This window comes from Salvelinus alpinus, chromosome 11, assembly GCF_045679555.1.
Source record: "Salvelinus alpinus chromosome 11, SLU_Salpinus.1, whole genome shotgun sequence".
In the NCBI taxonomy this organism is placed as follows: Eukaryota; Metazoa; Chordata; class Actinopteri; order Salmoniformes; family Salmonidae; genus Salvelinus; species Salvelinus alpinus.
Window position 1 is genome coordinate 20,080,691 of NC_092096.1, and position 23,725 is coordinate 20,104,415.

The 23,725-nt window shown below is 41.3% G+C and overlaps 2 protein-coding genes across 3 annotated transcripts in view; both read left to right on the forward strand.

Moving 5' to 3' along the window:
- The window catches only part of LOC139533705 (N-acylneuraminate cytidylyltransferase-like), a 42,877-nt gene extending 20,831 nt beyond the window's left edge, over positions 1-22,046 (forward strand). Inside the window, exon 8 of the mRNA XM_071332009.1 lies at positions 21,498-22,046. Within this exon, the coding sequence (XP_071188110.1) occupies positions 21,498-21,799 (302 nt within the window). The 3' untranslated portion in view covers positions 21,800-22,046. The remainder of the gene's footprint in view (positions 1-21,497) is intronic.
- On the forward strand, positions 1,820-8,646 carry LOC139533707 (beta-1,3-galactosyl-O-glycosyl-glycoprotein beta-1,6-N-acetylglucosaminyltransferase 3-like). 2 transcript variants are annotated; one of them, XM_071332010.1, is made up of 2 exons: positions 1,820-3,359; positions 6,952-8,646. In XM_071332010.1, the coding sequence occupies exons 1-2, from the start codon at positions 2,081-2,083 to the stop codon at positions 7,041-7,043; spliced, it is 1,371 nt and encodes a 456-aa protein (XP_071188111.1). In that variant the 5' UTR covers positions 1,820-2,080; the 3' UTR covers positions 7,044-8,646. The 2 variants fall into 2 exon arrangements, with proteins under 2 accessions (XP_071188111.1, XP_071188112.1); XM_071332011.1 differs by lacking the exon at positions 6,952-8,646 and having other exon boundaries at positions 1,820-3,905.
- Positions 22,047-23,725: the final 1,679 nt, after the last annotated feature.

A 23,725-nucleotide genomic window follows, 5' to 3' on the forward strand; every position in this document is an offset into this window, starting at 1 on the left:
GGGGCAGAATACACCCCAGGGTTAAGTCTGGGAACTGAGGCAGTCTACCCTCTTTCCCTAGTTTAGAAAAGGTTATTCTGAAAAGTTCATTTATTTACATTAAGAGAACTTATGTTAAAAGAAAACAATAGGCAAAACAGTGAATATTAACTTTTTCCTTATGAGTCATCAAAAGTAAAGGGGGAGGAATATGTTGTGTATTGATATTCTAGTTTTGTCCCTTTAGGGCACCTGTAACCCCCCTTGCTTACCTAAGTTGAAATGCTTGGAATGTTCTTCCTGTGAAATGCATTAAACAATGCCCATGTGAATTTCTACTCCCGTCTCAAGTCCTGTTCTTATATTAGTTGGATAAGTAATACAGTGTGCTATACAACAGCTATCTAAGGCATATTGGGCAGGGCTGGGGGCTCTACAGTGAAATAAGACAAAGTCACTATCCAGAACAGCAATAGACAAGGCATATTGACATTGGGGAGAGGCATGTGTAGCCGAGTGATCATAGGGTTCAATGAGTAGCAATAGACCCGATTCGGTAGTCGCTAATACGCTAGGCGAGCTGGAGACATGGCTATTCAGACAGCTAGCGGGCCGGGGCTATAGCAGATGGGCCTCCGGCGACGTTGCAAAGGAAGAGCCTGTTGAAACCACCTTGGACGGTTATGTCGGCAGACCAGTCGTGATGGATTGGCGGGGCTCCGTATCGGCAGTAAAGGGTCCAGGCCAATTGGCAAAAGGGGTATTGTAGCTCAATAATTGGCTGGTGGACCTCTTTGGCTAGCCGGGAGATGGACCTAGCTCGACAACACCTGTCAATTTTTTGGACCTTAAATAAAACTGCCATACATTTTTATTTATCACAATTTTCTTTAACTATTTTTGGTCTTTAAAACAGAGCCGACAGACAACTTCTATCCTTTTTTCCCCTTCCACTTGCCTCGTCCATTTTTGCAGTAATGCTGCAATTAGTTGGTTATAATTTTCGGTAGAGCAGACATTTCCATATATTTGTGTTAGCTGCATGTGTTTATAACTTCACCAGTACTATTTATGATATAATTTACAAAGCTTATACATTTACATTTTTTCACAATATTTGTTAAACTGTAATTGCAACCAACTTCCTATGGCTTGTTTAAAAAAGTAACTATATTTTGGAGATTATTTGGTTTTCAAATAACTGAAAGTGAGTGGTTGTAATCTGAATAAAGGGAAAAAGGCCATTCTAGGATGTTAGTCAATAGGACAGTGACAATACCAGTATTGTGATAGTTTCTCCATGACAAGAAAGAAAACATGAAACTATTTTGGTCCTTTAAAAACCTGCTGTATGTAAAATATTGTGTTCAAAATGTATGGGCTAGATATTTCAACTCTGTATGGCAAGCGTGATTGTCTGACTGAACACATTTATGAGGTTGCTTTGACCCACATCTCAAAGCTACAGGAAAGACGGATGTTTAATGTGAGGCTCAGCTATGTTAGGATTTTAGTATTGTAGTATATTCCCAGCTTGTGTCACAATGCTGACCAGGAAACAAGCCACATAAAGGGAAAGCCTAAGCTCATACAGAGCTTTTCCTCCCTGGTCTGCTACGCAGATAGTGTTTACAGAAAGTCCACGCCCACTAGAGTGTATACGCCATGCCCATAGACCACGCCCAGTAGAGTCAATGATTACACCTCTTCCTTTGAAACTGAGTTGTGTGAGAGGTGTGTGACTTTTTATTTGAGCTGTGAGGTGCTGCTGAGACACACAGCTCCGTTGTTCAGCGGTGTGCAACTCCTGCTCCTTAGCTGTGGTGTTGATAGATACTAATACCACAAAGAGAATACCACATACAGGGTTCTCCCAATTATTTTTTAAACAAGGTGGTGCTACTGAATGCAATGGAAGGGAGGACATTTCCTGCAATCTAAAGCATTGAAATACTCTATTGGGGTGTGGTGCCAGGTCTCAAATGATTACAAATAACGTTTTTTTAAATGACAGTGGCGCAGCCAGTCCACAAGGTGGCGCAGCGCCACTCTTACATTCTTTGAGGAGAACCCTGACATAGAAAGATAATACTGACCAGTCATGGCTTCTGTTCGGTTGTTCAGGTCTCAGAGATCCTTCAAGAACTTATCTCTGATCCTACTGAGTGCATCCGTCTCTCTGCTCCTGTGGTCCGCTCTCAGATGCCCGCCGGGCTCTGACAGGAGTCGTCGCCTCGCTCTGGACCTCCTGCCCCTGGACTACGCTGCCGACCTGCCGGCCTGCTCAGCCATCATCCAGGGAGACCTGGAGGGTCTGGAGAGGAAGCAGCTCAGCCTCCTGCTGAAGACTATGAAGAAACAGCAGCTGCTGTCAGAGGCGTTCTACCACAACGTGACTCAGGACTGTCAGAGGTACGTTACAGAAAGAGAGTTCATCACCGTTCCTCTCAGTCAGGAGGAGAAGGAGTTCCCCATCGCCTACTCCATGGTCATCCACGACAAGATGGAGATGTTTGAGCGGCTCCTGCGTGCCGTGTACACTCCTCAGAACGTGTACTGCGTCCACATCGACCAGAAGTCATCCGAGGACTTCAGGACGGCAGTGAGGGCTATCGTGTCCTGTCTGCCTAATGTGTTTGTGGCCAGTAAGTTAGAGAGTGTGGTATACGCCTCCTGGTCCAGAGTGCAGGCTGATCTGAACTGTATGGAGGATCTCCTGAAGTCACCTGTCCAGTGGAGGTACCTGATCAACACCTGTGGAACAGACTTCCCCATTAAGACCAACGCTGAGATGGTTCAGGCCCTCAAGCTGCAGAACGGGAGGAACAGCCTGGAGTCAGAGACCACAGAGGACTATAAAAACAGCAGATGGCAGTTTCACCACAAAATCACCAGCAACATGGTGGTCAAGACGAACGTTAGGAAGAGCCCTCCTCCAATCAGCACCCCCATGTTCTCTGGCAACGCCTACTTCCTGGTGTCCAGGGCCTTTGTCCGTCACGTGATGGAGTCTCAGGAGGTCCGGGCGCTGTTGGAGTGGGAGAAGGACACCTACAGTCCTGATGAACACCTGTGGGCCACCCTGCAGCGCATGCCCTCTGTGCCAGGGTCTAACCCTCCCCACATCAAGTACCACGAATCAGACATGAAGGCCATTGCTCGCATCGTGAAGTGGCATTCCCTGGAAGGAGATGTGAGGAACGGAGCCCCATATCCACCCTGCTCGGGTGTCTACAGGAGGTCCGTTTGTGTCTACGGGGCTGGAGATCTCAGGTGGCTCCTACAACATCACCACCTCATCGCTAACAAGTTTGACCCTGAGGTGGATGATGTGGCGATCAGGTGTCTGGAGTCGTACCTGCGTTTTAAAGCTACATACCGTGTTTCACCAAGGACAGTCTGAGAGGATCTTACAAAAACTATGACATGTTAAAAGTTGTAAATACGGTAATGTGCATTTATTTGAAATATGTTTTTAAATGTTGTATATTTCTGATTGTACTGTAAAGAGAAATGTAGGTTTTATTTAAAATATACTCTGAGTGTACAAAACATTAGGAACACTTTCCTCATGTTGAGTTGCACACCCTTTTGCCCTCAGAACAGCCTCAATTCCTCAGGGCATGGTCTGTACAAGGTGTTGAAAGCATTCCACAGGGATGCTGGCCCATGTCGACTCCAATGCTTCCCACAGTTGTGTCAGGTTGGCTCGATGTCCTTTGGGTGGTGGACCATTCTTGATACACACAGGAAGCTGTTGAGCGGGAAAAACACAGCAGCATTGCAGTTCTTGACACACTCAAACCAGTGTGCCTGGCACCTACTACCATACCCCGTTCAAAGGCACTTAAATATTCTGTCTTGCCCATTCATCCTCTGAATGGCACATATATACAATCCATGTCTCAATTGTCTCAAGGCTTAAAAATCCTCCTCCCCTTCATATACACTGATTGAAGTGGATTTAACAGGTGACATAAGAGATCATAGCTTCTTTCACCTGGATTCAACTGGTCAGTCTATGTCATGGAAAGAGCTTGTTTTGTCCATGTATTTCTTATTTCTGATTTGCGCCGTACAGTTCTGATTGGACTGTATATTCCAGACACATGTATTTCTTCCTGTGCTCTGTATTTATTACAGCAGCAGTACCATCTAGTGGAATGACTAGTCTAACTGGACACAGCATTTTGTTATACACAAGGTTAGTTATAACTTATTATAAACTTGGCCATATACCACAACCCCTCGGCCTTAATACTTAAATAACTAATACTACAGAAGCAGTGTATCTTTGCTCAGTGTTTTAATCAAAGCATGTTTAGTGTTTCTGTATCAATATGGGCTTTAAAATTCTACCTATAGTAATTTGATAAAACTGACCTTTATTCGAATATAAGTTTCTCTGGAGACATAATTACAAGTTATCCAGGGTGGAGGAGGAATATGTTCCCAAAACCAAAAAACTGGATTCTACAATGTTTCTTTTAGGGTGTAAAAAACATTCACCTGATGTTACAAGAACGTTCCCAGAACACATTTCGTCTGTTCTTTAAAGGGTCCCAGAATGTTTAATTAGGTATTGGGAACATTGTGTGGACATGACTGCACTCCACACCACCCTATCCCACCTGGACAAGAGGAATACTACAACTACTGTTCGTTGACTACAAGTCAGCCTTCAACACCATAGTATACTAGTATACCCTCCAAGCTCGTCACTAAGCTCAGGGCCCTGGGTCTGAACTCCTCCATGTGCAACTGGATCCTAGACTTCCTGACTGGCCAACCCCAGGTGGTAGGCAACAACACCTCCGCCACGCTGATTCTCAACACGGGGGCCCTACAGGGGTGTGTGCTCAGCCCCTCCTGTACTACCTGTTCATCCACGACTGGGTAACTAAATCAGTAAATAACTTTCTATGCCAAGTATTTGATGGAAGATTGGAACTGAACAAAGGTTTGCTGACGACACAACAGTGGTAGGCCTGATCATCAACAACGAAGAGACAGCCTACAGGGAGGAGGTTAGAGCCCTGGCGGAGTGGTGAAAGGACCATAACCTCTCCCTCAACGTCTACAATCCAAGGAGCTGATTGTGGACTACAGGAGACAAAAGGAAGAGCACGCCCACATCTATATCGACAGGGCTGCAGTGGGAAGGGTCAAAAGCTTCAAGTTTCTCAGCGTATACATCTCCGAGGACCTGACATTGTCCCATCACATTGTAGTGAAGGAGGCAAATTCACAATGGCCCCTAAGACCCTCACAAACTTCTACAGATGCACCATTGAGAGCATTCTGTCGGGTTGTATCACCGCCTGGTACGGCAACTGCATCGCCTTTCCGATTTTGGGGGGGGGACTCGGTTGGGGTCTCAAATTATGGTTGAGAGTTAGAATAGTAGAATGGACAAGGTGCATTTTTTAAACTTAGTTGTGCATCAGCAGTTTCTCTATATGTTTTACTCTATATATCACTCACTGGCAGTCACTAAATTAGCCCATGTCAGTTAAATGAATGTAGATTGGTAAATTAGCCTAGTTAGTCTAGCCAGCTATCTAAACTTGTAGTAATCATGGCCGAATTACCGACCGGGCACGCAGTGCACAAGCCCAAAGGCCCTGACCTCCAGGGGGGCCCCATTGATTTTCTTAGTCACTCTCACTCAGATATCATATTAACATGGCATAATGTGTAGAATTGCAGGAAATTAGCTTAAAAACTGCTAATTGGCCAGCAGGAACATAATCAAACTCTAGTGTTCTCTTTTAAATGACTGTAATGTTCTCTTTTAAACCAGTTAGCGGTAAAACTGCTAAATAAATACTTCTGTAAAGCAAACTCATTCGATTACATTTTGCTAATAAAGTGTAGATCCCTCTGTATGTATTAAATTATAGCTTTTAATCCTGGTGCTGAGTTAATGTGTAGCGGCTAATTGTATAGCTAATAGGCTGTATGTTTGTAGATGGACTCTGGTGAATGAAGCTACAGCAGTCAAGGTGATCATGGCTGGGGTCATTTTCAGTGGTGTAAAGTACTTAAGTAAAAATACTTTAAAGTACTACTTCAGTAGTTTTTTTTGTATCTGTACTTTACTATTTTTATTGAAACCAACTTTTACTTTTACTTCACTACATTCCTAAAGAAAATAATGTACTTTTTACTCCATAATTTCCCCTGACACGCAAAAGTACTTGTTATTTTGAATGCTTAGCACAGTGGTTCTTCACCTTGTTGGAGGTACTGAACCCCACCAGTTTCATATGCGCATTCACCGAACCCTTCTTAATTGGAAAAATAAAATATGATTTTTTCAAATTCAAAACATAGGTATATATTTTACTGGTGCACAAAATGAACCGTGCATCAACATCAACACCGTGTGTTCAAAGAACAAAATCATCAAAACATGATTTTCAAACAAAAACATAATAATGAATATTTACTGCAAATCAGTTTGACTTCTGCTGTTGCCTTTCAGAGACCAGTTCAGAAATGCGCGGCTTCACCTTGGCAAGTGCCACTCTCATGTCATTTTCGCAACAAAGTTTGTTCCTTTTCTTCGTTTTTATGTCCAGTATCCTCGAAAATGATTGCTCGCAAAGATATGTTGTAACAAACGGTATGAAAATCTCCAGAGCTTTCTTAGCAATAACAGGGTACGTTACCATTTGTTGACACCAAAACATTGAAAGCGTTGTTGTTCTGAAGAGTTGCTGTTGAACCTGGCTCTGCTGAATTTCAATGATTTCATCGAGGTATTCATCATTGACATCTGTTGTCTCAACACTAAACGTGAACGGCTGTCTCACCCATGCTGGATATGACTCTCTTGTAGGGAAGTATCCGTCGAGACTTTGCAAGCTCATCTAAGTGCGTGGAAATTGCTTGCTTCAGTTCCACAGGTACAGAAATGTCTCCGATTCCAGATACATCTTCGATCTTACTTACACAGTCGTCCAGCAGGGGAAAGTTTGCGAAGTTATCGTTCTCTGTTCGTCGTTTCCATAACGGTAGCTTTTTTTGAAAAGCCTTCAGGTTTTCCTCTGCTTCGATGATGTTGACTCCACCGCCCTGCATCTTTTGATTGAGATGATTGAGAGCTGCGAAGATATCAGCCATGTACGCTAAAATGAGAATGAACTCAGAATTTTTGAAGCAATCTGCATGACAATGTTGGTGCTCTTGCAAAAACAGGGCTAATTCCACACGCACGGCAAAAACACGATTCAGCACCTGTCCCCGGGATAACCACCGAACGTTAGAATGGTACAGAAGTACCTCGAATTCAGAGCCCATTTCTTTACACAGCTCACTGAAGATGCGGTGCCTCAGAGCACTAGTTCGCACATAGTTCACGCATTCCACTACAATTTTTAATACTTCTGCCAGTTTTGGAGGCAAGGTTTTTGTTGCCAACGCATGCCTGTGCAGAATACAATGCGTAACAATGATGTGTGGTGCATCGGCTTTCACTAGCGCACCAAAACCAGACTTTCTTCCCAGCATGACTGGAGCTCCGTCCGAACAAACTGCAGAAACCATATCCCACGAAAGATTGTTGTCTTTGAAGAAGTCATCCACAAGTTTCTTCACATCGGCTGCCTTAGTTGTTGTTGTAAGAGGCTTACAAAATAAAAAATCTTCCTTTATCACGTTGTCTTTCACATAGCGCACGAATACAGCAAGCTGGCTTAGATTGGAAACGTCTGTGGTCTCGTCGAGTTGAAGGCTGAATTTTGCCGGGCTTGAAATCAGATCTGCAACTACTTGAGCCAAGATGTCTTTGCTCATGTCCTCTATTCTGTCGCTGATGGTGTCATTTGAAAGAGGAATTTGGGATAACTTAACTTCAGCCTCTTTTCCCAGCATGATATTCGCCATCTTCAACACAGCTGGTTTTATGAGTGTTTCACCAATGGTGTGTGGTTTGCCCTGCTTTGCGATCAGGTAAGCAACTTCGTACGATGCTGTGAGGATCGGTTTGTTGATGTGTACAAAGCCGAGAACAGGCAGAGTAGCCTTTTCATCGAATCTGGCTCTCTTCACCTTGAATTCAGCGAGCGTTGTGTTCTTGTATTTTCCATCTCCATGCAGCTTAAGGAAGTGTTCTCTTAGTTTTGCCGGTGCTAGACTAGAATTGCTCGACTTGGCATTGCAAATCATGCAGTTAGGACGCTGACTCCCATCACGTTCCGTTATACATGTGAATCCATATTGTACATATTCGTCCAACCACTTTCTTTTTTTGCTCGACATAGTAAGTATGAAGGGATTAAAATATTAAGAAAGAAATCACAAGACGTACCATCACGACAGTCACAAGTCGACACCAAGTCGACACCAAATTCCCTGCAGCACAGATAGGCCAAGCGATGTAGCGTGATCACCTGCAGCCAATGATGGCCAAGCGGGGCGTGTCATCACGAATCATATGAGTCGGATGTGTGTCTTGACCTCCGCCGAACCCCTGAGACTGACTCACCGAACCCCTGGGGTTCGATCGAACCCAGGTTAAGAACCACTGGCTTAGCAGAACAGGAAAATGGTCCAATTCACACATTTATCAAGAGAACATCCATACTACCTAAACTGTCTGATTCACTAAACACAAATGCTTAGTTTGTAAATTATGTCTGAGTGTTGGAGTGTGCCCCTGGCTATACATCTTTCTTTCTTTTACATAAATGTGTGCTGTCTGGTTTGCTTAATATAAGGAATTTGAAATTATTTATACTTTTACTTTTGATACTTAAGTACATTTTATCAATAGCATTTATTTTGATATTTAAGTACATTTAAAACCAAATACTTTTAGACTTGTACTCAAGTAGTATTTTACTGGGTTACTCACTTTTACTTGAGTAATTTTCTATTAAGGTATCTTTACTTTTATTCAAGTATGACAATTGGGTACTTTTTCCACCACTGATCACCTTGTTTTTGCTGTTCTCCAAATAGCATTTTAGAGTTTTAAATTGTATAGAAATGCAGTGTGTGTATGTGGCTGCGTCCATATGCCTGATTCTATGTGTCTGTGGGGTGTTGTTCGTGTATGTGGCTGCGTCCATGCCTGATTCTATGTGTCTGTGGGGTGTTGTTCGTGTATGTGGCTGCGTCCATGCCTGATTCTATGTGTCTGTGGGGTGTTGTTCGTGTATGTGGCTGCGTCCATGCCTGATTCTATGTGTCTGTGGGGTGTTGTTCGTGTATGTGGCTGCGTCCATGCCTGATTCTACGTGTCTGTGGGGTGTTGTTCGTCTGTCTGAGCTCTCAGGATAGTTACTCAGTATCAGTTGGTAATCCTCCTTTCCTACAAACAGAGGTGTTCTTTCAATGTGGCCCCCTTAGAGACATCTTGAAGACCCCTCCACTGAGGGGGAGAAGTGCCCCGTGACAGTGGAATCACATGCGTAGAGGAACCGAACAGGTCATTCTGGTCATTCTACACCATCTACACTGTTAGGTATAGTTTCATTACATGGTCTAGGAGAAAAATACTTCTCCTCCACTTTGACCAAAAGTACCCTCACCCATTACTCACACACACATCTACCCTGTTATACCTTTTACCATTGTACCATGACCTGGGACTTAGCTGTTATACCTGTTACCATGACATGGGACTTGGCTGAGGGATGTGTTTTCATGAAATAGGACTTGGCTGAGGAATGTGTTACCATGAAATAGGACTTTGCTGAGGAATGTGTTACCATGAAATAGGACTTTGCTGAGGAATGTGTTACCATGAAATAGGACTTTGCTGAGGAATGTGTTACCATGAAATAGGACTTTGCTGAGGAATGTGTTACCATGAAATAGGACTTTGCTGAGGAATGTGTTACCATGAAATAGGACTTTGCTGAGGAATGTGTTACCATGAAATAGGACTTTGCTGAGGAATGTGTTACCATGAAATAGGACGTGGCTGAGGAATGTGTTACCATGAAATAGGACTTGGCTGAGGTATGTGTTACCATGACCTGGGATTTAGCTGAGGTATGTGTTATCATGACCTGGGACTTAGCTGAGGTATATGTTACCATGACCTGGGACTTAGCTGAGGTACAGTATGTGCATGTCTTTCTGATGGAGTGTTTTAAAAAAGAAAATACTGACATTGAGATAGTTTAATCAGTTGAACATTTACATATGAACCCACAACATTGAAGTATTTGCACAAATATTATGCTGTACTTTAAGAGCAGGAGTAATCTACCTGACATAGCAACCCTTCTCTCTCTGTTCTAATTAGTGAAGAGCAGGAGTCACCTACCTGACATAGCAACAGTGGTGGAAAAAGTATCCATTAGTCATACTTGAGTAGAAGTAAATGACTCAAGTAAAAGTGAAAGTCACCCAGTAAAATTCTCCTTGAGTAAAAGTCAAAGAGTATTTGGTTTTAAATGTAGTTCAAATATCTAAATAATGTAATTGCTAAATTCTATATATTAAGCAAACCATACACCATAATTTTCTTGTTTTTTAATTAACGGATAGCCAGGGACACACTCCAACACTCAGACATCATTTACAAACGGAGCATATGTTTAGTGAGTCCACCAGATCAACGGCAGTAGGGATGACCAGGGATGTTCTCTTGATAAGTGTGTGAATTGGACCATTTTTTTGTCCTGATTAAGCATTCAAAATGTAATGAGTACTTTTGGGTGTCAGGAAAAATGTATGGAGTAAAAAGTATACAATTTTCTTTAGGAATGTAGTGAAGTAAAAGTAAAACTTGTCAAACATATAAATAGTCAAATGAAGTACAGATACCCCAAAAAAACTACTTAAGAAGTATTTTAAAGTATTTTACACCACTGATTATGGTGGAGTAACTACAATGTTGTTGAAATCTTTGAGTGGTTTCCTTCCGACAACTGAATCGACTGTATCTTTGTAGTGACTGGGTGTATTGATACACCATCCAAAGTGTAATTAATAACTTCACTCTGCTCAAAGAGATATTCAATGTCTGATTATTTTTATTTTACCAATAGGTGCCCTTCTTTGCAAGGCATTGGAAAACATCCCTGGTCTTTGTGGTTGAATCTGTGTTTGAAATTCACTGCTCGGCTGAGGGACTTTACAGATAATTATATGTTTGGGGTACTGAGATGAGATAGTGTTTACCATGATTTTTGAATGACTATCACTGCACAAAGAGTGAATCCATGAAACGTATTGTGACTTGTAAAGCACGTTTTTACTCCTGAACTTATTTAGGCTTTGTCACGCCCTGACCTTAGTTTTCTATGTTTTCTGTATTATTTTGGTCAGGGTGTGACGAGGGTGGGTATGTGTGTTTTGTCCTGTCTAGGGTTTTTGTTTATCTCTGGGGATTTTGTATGTCTAGGTAATGTAGGTCTATGGTGGCCTGAATTGGTTCCCAATCAAAGGCAGCTGTTTATCGTTGTCTCTGATTGGGGATCCTATTTAGGTTGCCATTTTCCATTTAGGTTTTGTGGGTTATTGTCTATGTGTAGTTGCATGTCAGCACTCATTGTAATTAGCTTCACGGTCATTTTGTTAGTTTGTTTAGTGTTCTTTGTTTATTAAAGAAGAATGTACTCATATCACGCTGCACCTTGGTCTCCTCACTACGACAACGTGACAGGCTTGCCATAACAAAGGGGTTGAATACTTATTGAATTATGACATTTCAGCTTATTAATTTGTAAACATTTCGATAATATAATTGCACTTTGACATCATGGGGTATTGTGTGTAAACCAGTAACAAAACATCTAAATGTAATCCATTAGTAATTCAGGCTGTAACACCACAAAATGTGGACAAAGTCAAGGGGTGTGAATACTTTCTGAAGGCGCTGTAGAAGGTTAGAAGGTGTTAGAAACAGTCTAAATGTCAGACAGTGATTCAGAGGTCACGGTCACCTTACTAATGGATAACAACTAAGGTTACAGTATGCCTACTCTATTGCTATTATCTGAAAGCTACCAGAATACTCAGCCCTAAAACAAACACACCTGTTTTGCCCTAAAACGACCCAAAAATAGAGGTACAGTTCAGGTGGAATGCCATCCGGGACAGGTGATTTCCCCTTTTTAGCACCTTTCAGTGCTGACTCCAGTTCCTCTAATGAGATGGGTCGGCCCAGACCCACAGATTGCTTCTCCAATACGGGCAAATCAAGATGATCTAAAAACTGCATTTGTCTGGTTCAAACTGGATAGAAGATTTATATAACTCCTGGTAAAAATACTGAAATGTTGCATTCATTTCCTGTGGATCAGAAAGTAAGCCTTTAACCGGGGATTAAATCGATTCTATAGAAGTACAAGATTCACCTTGTTTCAATTTTAAGGCTAGAAGCCTGCTTGGTTTGCTCCTATTAAAATGATAGTTCTGCCTCACTCTATGCATGTGTCATGTGTTAGTTGTGCAGAGGTGAGAACGGAGTCAGGCGCAGGACACAGAACACAGGGATCACAAACCCTAACACAACAGACTAACACAGAACCGGGAACAATCACGCACAAAACATAATGAGAACCAGAGGGTTAAATAGGGAAATAATAATAACGTAATGGGAACCAGGTGTGTACAATCAAGACATTACAAATGGAAAAAGAAACGTGGATCGGTGGCAGCTAGAAAGCCGGTGAAGACGAATGCCGCCCGATCAAGGAGAGGCACCAACTTCGGCGGAAGTCGTGACAGCATGATGAACTCAGCTCTCCTTAATAAATCATTCAGTTCCAGTTTAATCACCCTTAAATCATTGCTGACATTATTTGAGTAATTCCTTTTCAGGTTTTGTTGAAGTGATTAATATTTTTCCTCCAATAACTTGATTCTGTGATTCCTGGCTTTATTGAGGTCAGATGCAAAATAAGATGTAAAGTCTGTGATTAACCCTTTAGTAGCCATCCATGTAAACCTGGGGTCCTCTGCAGAGTCCTTGTTTTTTGCTAAGAATGCAAATTGAAATTCATCCACGAACAATTCATTTTGAAGAGGGGTCATATTACAACGGCGACGTTTTGTTTTATTTACCTTAAAGCTCACATCCACCTGTGTAACCAGGGGATTATGATCTGAAAGCGTCGCAGGCAATATTTGTATTGGCGTGACGCACATACTTAGAGTGTGTGAGAATAGAGAACAATCAATTCTAGAGTATGATTTGTGATATGCAGAAAAACAGGTATAATCTTTGATGCCGGGATTCTGAACTCGCCACACAGAGATATTGAGACGTTCCGTCATTCCATTCAATTGATGCTGATTGTTGGGCATGTGAAAACATTTCTGTGGATCTATCAAGGTTGAGATTGAAAGCTACATTCATATCTGCCCTTATGACCAATTCATACCCTGAACGTGATAACAATTCTTTGGTAAATCCAGCGAAAAAGCTGTCCTCAAAAACAGCGGGTGCATAGATAGACACAAATGCTACTTTCTTGCCATAGATGTGTAAATGTAAGCTAAGTGGCCTGAAGTATCCTTGCTAATCTTTTCGATAACTAAAGTTATATTCCTTTGAATCAAAATAACCACGCCTTTGAACTTAGAGGCTGAACTAGTCGAAGCAGCAACTTTATACACCTTATCCTGTAAGCAATGGATATCCCCTACTCGCAAATGAGATTCCTGGATAAATGCAATATCAATATTTTTATGAGGTATTAAGTCTAAAAATAGAATTTTCTTAAATTTTGCTTTCAACCCACACACATTAATGCATAAAAGAGACAGCTTAACCATTGTCAAAAACAATCCTGGTAATTACGAGTTGAACTGAAAGTGGTTCAGATTTACCTTCGATAAGTAGTGACAAGTACCCTCCCCTCACCCGCCACCAGACCGCCCCCCACCCGCCGCCAGACCCCCCCTCTGTTTCTGAGAAGCGTGACATCCACACAACACAGCTCTGTTGGTCTCTCGAGGCCTATTCCTCCTAAATAAAATATATTCCAATCAGGTTATCAAAAAATATAAAAGTTGAAAGTAGACAAATTAATTGCGATATAACCAAGCGAAATGACACTTGGGAAGCTGTGTAGCCAAACATGAAAACAAAACCTGGCTACAGTGGTCATTTCTCTCTCTTCTCAACCCTTCATCTCTCTCCAACCACGTCTCCATCTATCTCCTCTCACGCCTCCGTTCTCTCTTGCTAGGAAGTGAATGTAAGTTCTTCACTGATTAAATAACTTGCCTGTGTCACGCCTGGTCCTGCTCTCCCTCTCTGGTGCTTGAGGGAGCCAGACTGCCTTCATTACGCACACCTGTCACCATCGTTACACGCAGCTGCGCTTCATCACCAGTCACCATCACACGCAGCAGCGCATCATTGGACTCCCCTGGACTCCTTTAATTTGTTGATTGCCTTCCCTATTTCTGTCTACTTCCCAGTGTGTTCCCTGTATCAGCCTTGATGTCGTTTCCCCTGGCTAGACTCTGTCCGTATTCTGTTCCTGTTCTGTTTCATGTCCGTTATTCATTAAATGTAAACTCCCTGTACCTGCTTCTCGTCCCCGCCGTCGATCCTTACAGCCTGATTAAATAGCCTCTCTATTAGTAAGGGGAGACGGGGAAAATGTCTGATTTAAATAGCTCCTCTATTAGTAAGGGGAGACGGGGAAACTGTCTGATTAAATAGCTCCTCTATTAGTAAGGAGAGACAGGGGGAAACTGTCTGGTTAAATAGCTTCTCTGTTAGTAAGGAGAGACAGGGGGAAACTGTCTGATTAAATAACTTCTCTATTAGTAAGGGGAGACAGTTTTGGTTTAGCGATCATTTGTAAAGTGGCTCTCTATTTTCCCTCTGCTTGTATACTAGACTACCACTGCAGAAAACTACTGACATTGTTGTGAGTTCATTTGCATGCAACTGCCAGTCACTGAATATTTACAACCAAGGTGAGAAGGGAGGTGCCAGCAGTCAAATCCTGGAGAATTTGGGATTCAATTTCAATTGAGTAACATTTCTCTGATTTCTGTAATTATATTTCTCTGATTTCCCTAAGCCCAAAATGGGAAACTATTCATTAAATATACATTTCTCTGATTTCCCTAAAGCCCAAAATGGGAAACTATTCATTAAATATACATTTCTCTGATTTCCCTAAGCCCCAAATGATAAACTATTCAATAAATATATATTTATATGATTTCCTTAAATCATCTCATTTTTTTTCTAGATTTTTTTCATGTTATGTTTTTACAACATACTAATCAAATCAAACTATTTTGTCACATGCATCGAATACAACAGGTGTACAGTCGTGGCCAAAAGTTTTGAGACACAAATATTATTTTTCACAAAGTCTGCTGCCTCAGTTTGTAAGATGGCAATTTGCATATACTCCAGAATGTTATGAAGAGTGATCAGATGAATTGCAAAGTCCCTCTTTGCCATGCAAATGAACTGAATCCCTAAAAACAGTTCCACTGCATTTCAGCCCTGCCACAAAAGGACCAGCTGACATCATGTCAGTGATTCTCTCGTTAACACAGGTGTGAGTGTTGACGAGGACAAGGCTGGAGATCACTTTGTCATGCTGGTTGAGTTCATATAATAGACTGGAAGCTTCAAAAGGAGGGTGGTGCTTGGAATCATTGTTCTTCCTCTGTCAGCCATGGTTACCTGCAAGGAAACATGTGCCGTCATCATTGCTTTGCACAAAAAGGGCTTCACAGGCAAGGATATTGCTGCCAGTAAGATTGCACCTAAATCACCCATTTATCGGATCAGCAAGAACTTCAAGGAGAGCGGTTCAATTGCGCCCAAGAAAGTCCAGCAAGCGCCAGGACCGTCTCCTAAAGTTAATTCAGCTGCGGGATCGGGGCACTACCAGTACAGAGCTTGCTCAGGAATGGCAGCAGGCAGGTGTGAGTGCGTCTGCACGCACAGTGAGGCGAAGACTTTTGGAGGATGGCCTGGTGTCAAGAAGGGCAGCAAAGAAGCCACTTCTCTCCAGGAAAAACATCAGGGACAGACTGATATTCTGCAAAAGGTACAGTTATTGGACTGCTGAGGACTGGGGTAAAGTCAATTTCTCTGATGATTCCCCTTTCCGATTGTTTGGGGCATCCGGAAAAAAGCTTGTCCGGAGAAGACAAGGTGAGCGCTACGATTAGTCCTGTGTCATGCCAACAGTAAAGCATCCTGAGACCATTCATGTGTGGGGGTACTTCTCAGCCAAGGGAGTGGGCTCACTCACAATAAGAACACAGCCATGAATAAAGAATGGTACCAACACATCCTCCGAGAGCAACTTCTCCCAACCATCCAGGAACAGTTTGGTGACGAACAATGCCTTTTCCAGCATGATGGAGCACCTTGCCATAAGGCAAAAGTGATAACTAAGTGGCTCGGAGAACAAAACATCGATATGTTGGGTCCATGGCTAGGAAACTCCCCAGACCTTAATCCCATTGAAAACTTGTGGTCAATCCTCAAGAGGCGGGTGGACAAACAAAAACCCACAAATTCTGACAAACTCCAAGCATTAATTATTCAAGAGTGGGCTGCCATCAGTCAGGATGTGGCCCAGAAGTTAATTGACAGCATGCCAGGGCGGATTGCAGAGGTCTTGAAAAAGAAGGGTCAACACAGCAAATATTGACTCTTTGCATCAACTTCATGTAATTGTCAATAAAAGCCTTTGACACTTATGAAACGCTTGTAATTATACTTCAGTATTCCATTGTAACATCTGACAAAAATATCTAAAAACACTGAAGCAGCAAACTTTGTACAAATTAATATTTGTGTCGTTCTCAAAACTGGGCCGTACGCATTACCCTCTGTAGCACATTACGGTCAGATGCCGAGCAGTTGCCATACCAGGCGGTGATGCAACCGGTCACGATGCTCTTGATGGTGCAGATGTAGAACCTTTTGAGGATCTGGGGACCCATGCCAAATCTTTTCAATCTGCTGAGGGGGAAAAGGTGTTGTCGTGCCCTCTTCACGACTGTATTGGTGTGTTTGGACAATGATAGTTGGTGATGTGGACACCAAGGAACTTGAAACTCTTGTCATGACGTTGCCTGTTTGGGTACATCACGCCCCATCCCCCTCTCCCTGCCACTCCCTGCCTCCCCCTTTCCTCCTTCAACCCATGCTGTGGTCACAGAGAGACGTCGTAAATTCCTGAGAATCTCCTCATGGCCAAACATTATTAGAGAGAGGGTAAACTTTCAGGACAAAGGGATTTCTTCCACCTCACAGAACTTGAGGTACGAACAGATTTCATGTTCCTGAAAAAAGTATAAAAGATCGGTGAAGATTCCAGCTAATAACTGGTCCGTTTGTCACAACTTGGGAAACTCATGGGAGACTGTGTGGCTACATTACCATACCCCTGTTTATATAATAGCCTCAGATATGAGGTTTACATCTAATTGTTGTATAAGATGAATGAGTGAGTATGATACTGTTTGTATAATTGTGTAATATGATTTTGGACTGTTTAACTTCTTGACGCACGGATCCCTTTAGCGGGATCATTTTCGTAAACAACCACTGAATTGCAGAGCGCCAAATAAATAAAAAATACTAAAAATAATTATAATCATGAAATCACAAGTGAAATACACCAAAACACAGCTTAGCTTGATGTTAACCTTTCACGAGCCTCTACCCCGGGTCCGGGATCACCCCCCACCCCCCCCACACACTGATTAGCATAGCTAGCATAGCTTCACAAGTAGATAGTAGCATCTAAATATCATTAAATCACAAGTCCAAGACACCAGATGAAAGATACAGATCTTGTGAATAAACCCATCATTTCTGTTTTTTAAAATGTTTTACAGGGAAGACACAATATGTAAATCTATTAGCTAACCACGTTAGCAAAATACACCACTTTTTTAACTACACCATTTTTTTCCTGCATCAGTAGCTATCACTAATTCGGCCAAATAAAGATATAAATAGCCACTAACCAAGAAAAAAACTCATCAGATGACAGTCTTATAACATATTTATGGTATAGGATAGGTTTTGTTAGAAAAAAGTGCATATTTCAGGTAGAAATCACAGTTTACAATTGCACCGACCATCACAACTCGACTAGAATTACTACAGAGAGCAACGTGTATGACCAATTTACTCATCATAAAACATTTCATAAAAATAGACAAAGCATAGCAATGGAAAGACACAGATCTTGTGATTTCAGACAATATTTCAGATTTTCTAAGCGTTTTACAGCGAAAACACAATAAATCGATAAGTTAGCATACCACATGCCCAAACGTTACCAGAGCATCGATTCAAGCCAAAGAGAGCTATAACGTAATCATCGCCAAAATATATAAATTTTTTCACTAACCTTCTCAGAATTCTTCCGATGACACTCCTGTAACATCATTTTACAACATACATATAGAGTTTGTTCGAAAATGTGCATATTTAGCCATACAAAACCGTGGTTATACAATGAAAATAGTAGCAAATCAAGCCTCAAAATGTCGGACGTCATCTTTCAGAGTGATCTAGTTTAATCGAAAGCTAATCATATACTTGACTAAAAAATACAGGGTTGACAGGAATCGAAAGACAAATTAGTTCTTAATGCAACCGCTGATTTACATTTCTAAAATTATCCTTACTGTGCAATACAGGGTTCGCCAAGTGAAGCGATAACAAACAAAATGGCGGAATATGCGTTTAAAATATTTCGACAGAACAACGATTTATCATATTAAATATTTCTTACTATGAGGTGATTTTCCATCAGATTCTTGGGCAATGTATCCTTTCTTGGGTCTAATCTTCTTTTGGTCGATAGATGTCCTCTGTCCTTCGAAATGTCCACTAACATCGACCGAGACCCCGAAACGTGCCCAAAGCTTCAAAGTGCACGACAAAGAAATTCCTCAAAATCGCACTAAACGGATATAAATTGCTATAAAACGGTTCAAATTAACTACATTATGATGTTTTTAACAACTATAACGAGTAAAAACATGACCGGAGAAATATTACTGGCTAAACAACCATTTGGAAGGAGGCAAGTCCGATGTCCATCTTGCGTAAGACGCGCGAAGGGAAAGAACGGTACTTCCACGTTTTGTTGTTTTATAGTGGCTCTGATTGCGCAATCGACTCCATTCAAAGCGTCATGACGTACTGACACCCAGAGGAAGACGTAGGCAGTGTCGGTTTCTCCATAGCATTTACAGGCACCTTAAAACCGACCCCAGATCAGGGGTCAAAATTTCTGAAATCTGACTCCCTGTCAGGAAAAGTGCTGTAGAAGTAGTTCTGTACCACTCAGAGACAAAATTCCAACGGCTATAGAAACTAGAAAGTGTTTTCTATCCAATAATAACAATAATATGCATATTCTACGATCAAGAATTGAGCACGAGGCAGTTTAATTTGGAGACCAAAAAATGCTAATGCGGAACAGCACCCCCTATAGTTGCAAGAAGTTAATCCACCTATCGTGTCAGATTTTGAAAATATGCTTTACAGCGAAAGCAATCCAAACGTGTGAGTTTATCAATCACTAGACAAAACAGTAAGAACAGCTAGCCGCAAATTAGCTTGGTCACGAAAGTCAGAAAAGCAATAAAATTAATCGCTTACCTTTAATGATCTTCGGATGTTTGCACTCACGAGACTACCAGTTACACAATAAATGTTCTTTTTGTTTGATAAAGATGGTTTTTATAACCAAAATCCTCCATTTGGTTTGCGCGTTATGTTCAGAAAACCACAGGCTCGTGCCGGTCCTGAAGGGCAGATGAAAATTCCAAAAAGTATCCGTAATGTTCGTAGAAACATGTCAAACGTTTTTTATAATCAATCCTCAGGTTGTTTTTAACATATATAATTGATAATATTTCAACAGTACGGTAAACTATTCACTACTACAGAGAAAGAAAATGTCGCGCTACAACTCTCGCACGCAGGAACTAATCAAAGGACACCTGACGCGTTTTGATAAATCTCACTAATTTGTCAAAATAAAAGCTTGAAACTATGTCTAAAGCCTGGTCACAGCCTGAGGAAGCCATTGGAAAAGGAATCTGGTTGATATTCTTTTAAATGGAGGCGCAGGCAATGGAAAGGGATTTTTCCAAATAAAAGGCACTTCCGGGTTGGATTTCCTCAGGTTTTCGCCTGCAAAATCAGTTCTGTTATACTCACAGATAATATTTTGACAGTTTTGGAAACTTTAGAGTGTTTTCTATCCTAATCTGTCAATTATATGCATATTATAATATCTGAGCCTGAGAAATAGTCCATTTACCTTGGGAACGTTATTTTTTCAAACATAAAAATAGTGCCCCCTAGCTGAAAGAGGTTAATGAAGAAAAATCCAATTCCTTTTGATTTGAACTAAATCCGAGGACCCGCCCCTGAGCCCAGTTGGGTCAGACATCCTGGGACAGCCCTTTCTGCAATCCTAATAAAAACCCAACTCTGAGAAATTATCACTAGACCATTTTTCTCCATTAGGAGGGGAATGAAGGTTGTGTACCATTGCTGAATCTTTAACCATACCACGTGGTTAAACTCTTAGACTATACCGACAGAATAAGAACAAGTCTTTGATATTGATTACTAGTCTGCAGCTAGGAATTCGGTATCATTGAACGCGAAGAACGACAACCGCCGAAACATCCATTCTATAACGAATGTCACTCTGAACTATCCACAATAACCAAGACAGAGACGGACGAAACTCTCCAACAGAAACTAACTTTTCTCCAGCGATCAAGACGACACACTGAGCGTAAATATATATATATATATTGATTACAATTGTTCCCGAATGAGTGAGCGTTCATGTGTAAAGGATTAGCATGTCAATTGTTATAATTATGAACTCTGTAGTGACTTCTTAGTCAACCCCCAATTTTCCCTTTGTCTAGCAAGCCGCCATGCCGGTTCAGCCCACTAGGGCTTATTCTCCTACCATTTCATGTAACCATTTTAAGTTTGTTTGTTTATGCATTTCTGTGAATTACTTAGTAATTCTATTACTTAGTTAGTAATATAGTTAGTAATAAATAAATGATTTAAGACAATTGATGTATGGATGACTCATAGTGAAGACTGGGTTCGTGCAGATAACCAACAATTTACGACGTTTGGAATGAGACTAACGTGAGGTAAAGTAAATTATTCATTAATTCGAAGACTAATTGATCAGATAAAATATCTGAAAAGTTATTTTAGGAAATTATAACTTTGTAATCTGAATATTTTTACTTGGTGCCCCAAATTCATAGTTAATTAGTTACGTTATTAATCAGCTGATCGCGTAATAACTAATTACAGAGAATCTTTGATAAAAAACTATAAGTCTTCAATTTAATGACAGTAAAGACACGACACTCTCTACTCGCTCCACTACAGACCCATCGATGTTAATGGAGGCCTGTAGTCCACGATCAGCTAATTCTTAGAATACTTCCTTAACCACCTTATGGACACTTAAATAGATTTAAAATAAAATAAAAACGAATCTCACACCTCCATTTCGTCCCTCCATCTCTCCCTCCTACAGGTAATGATGCACCAGATGTTGACTGTCTGAACCTGGCTGGGCTGAGTGCAGTACCCCGGGATGCCCCAGTGGTGGCAATCAACGCTGCTAAATACTCCTGCCACAGTGCTGCAGGCCTGGGGGCTGTGAGGGAGTTTTCTGAACACATCCTGCTGCTCAAGAAGAAGGCCAAGTCTCAGATGGAACAGGACCGCATCCACAGAAATACATTCCAAATGCTAGAATGTGTTCTAAAGTCACAGAGATCCATTCTGAACTCTAGAATGTGTTCTAAAGTCACAGAGATCCATTCTAAACTCTAGAATGTGTTCTAAAGTCACAGAGATCCATTCTAAACTCTAGAATGTGTTCTAAAGTCACAGAGATCCATTCTAAACTCTAGAATGTGTTCTAAAGTCACAGAGATCCATTCTAAACTCTAGAATGTGTTCTAAAGTCACAGAGATCCATTCTAAACTCTAGAATGTGTTCTAAAGTCACAGAGATGCATTCTAAACTCTAGAATGTGTTCTAAAGTCACAGAGATCCATTCTAAACTCTAGCATGTGTTCTAAAGCAGGCATGGGCAAACTTTTTGGCTTGAGGGCCGAACAGATTTTTTGGCGACTGATTTGTTTGTCAAAATCAATTTCGTGGCCAGAAAAAGGGCAGTAATTTTAAAATATATAGGTCCATTATAATTTCTAAACACTTTCTATCTAGTTTTAGACCTTCATGACCTGGAGTGTTCTTCTACCCAGAATAATCATTTCCCGCCGAAAAAAACATTCTCATTCTAAACTTCACATGTAAACTGGAAGAGTTACATTATCAATTGCATACTCCTCGCACCCACTTTCCCCATCTCCTTCTCTTCCCTCTGACCTTCTCCTCCAATTGTTTTTGAGAAGGAGACAAGGAGAGAGGACTCGAGGAATATGTAATTGAGAACATCCCCTTGTCATTCATTGTCATGTAAAAAAAGGAGTTGACAAGAGAGCAGTAACAGACTGACACTCAGGATATTGTATTCTAAACTACATGGGTAAGATAAAATATTTAAGTGCCCTTGAACAGGCTACTACCAGAGCCTGTTCAAGGGCACTTAAATATTTTGTCTTACCCATTCACCCTCTGAAAGTCACACACTTACACAATCCATGTCTCAAGGCTTAACAACTTTTAAACCTGTTTCCTCCCCTTCATCTACACTGATGGATTTAACAAGTGACATCAATAAGGGATCATAGCTTTCACCTGGTCAGTCTATGGCAAAAATAGAGCAGGTGTTCATAATGTTTTGAACACTCAGTGTTGTGGAGGACCAGTTTGTATTGAGAACTGCAATGCTGCTGGGTTTTTCACACTCAACCATTTCCTGTGTGTATCAAGAATGGTCCATGAACACAACTGTGGGAAGCATTAGAGTCAAAATCCGCCAGCACCCCTGTGGAACGCCTTTGACTCCTTGTAGAGTCCATGTCCTGACGAATTGAGGGTAAGGGGTTTTATACACTCAGTATATGCCCCTGAACAAGGCAGTTAACCCACTTTTCCTAGGCTGTCATTGAAAATAAGAATTTGTTCTTGCCTTGCCTTAAATAAAGGTAAAATCAGATTTTGATTGTTTTTTAAGTAGGACATTGGTTTGAGTTGCTTTAACATTCTTGTTGGTTTTATTGGTTACTATTGTACTGTATTTTCCTGCAGTTTGTTTGTTAAATGTTATATGATGTTCTCATAAATTGAAGAAACTAGATAAATATATTGTGTCATGGAGTCATTATCTAATGGGACAGTTGACATACACCTTTTTACCACCAACGTCTCAGTTGAAGTAAACTCATTGGACAGCCAAACGTCTCAGTTGATGGAAACCCATTGGACAGCCTAACGTCTCAGTTGAAGGAAACCCATTGGACAGCCAAACGTCTCAGTTGAAGTAAACCCATTGGACAGCCTAACGTCTCAGTTGAAGTAAACTCATTGGACAGCCAAACGTCTCAGTTGATGGAAACCCATTGGACAGCCTAACACCTCAGTTGAAGGACACCCATTGGACAGCCTAAGGTCTCAGTTGAAGGACAGACAGGGATTTCATTTCCATTCTCCTCGCTTCCTCTCATCTCCTTGTCAAAACCCATTGGATGAGAAAGCCTGAAGTCCCATCCCCTCTAAGGGAGTAGTACACAGCATTGTACGAGATCTTCAGTTTCTTGGCAATTTCTCACATGGAATAGCCTTAATTT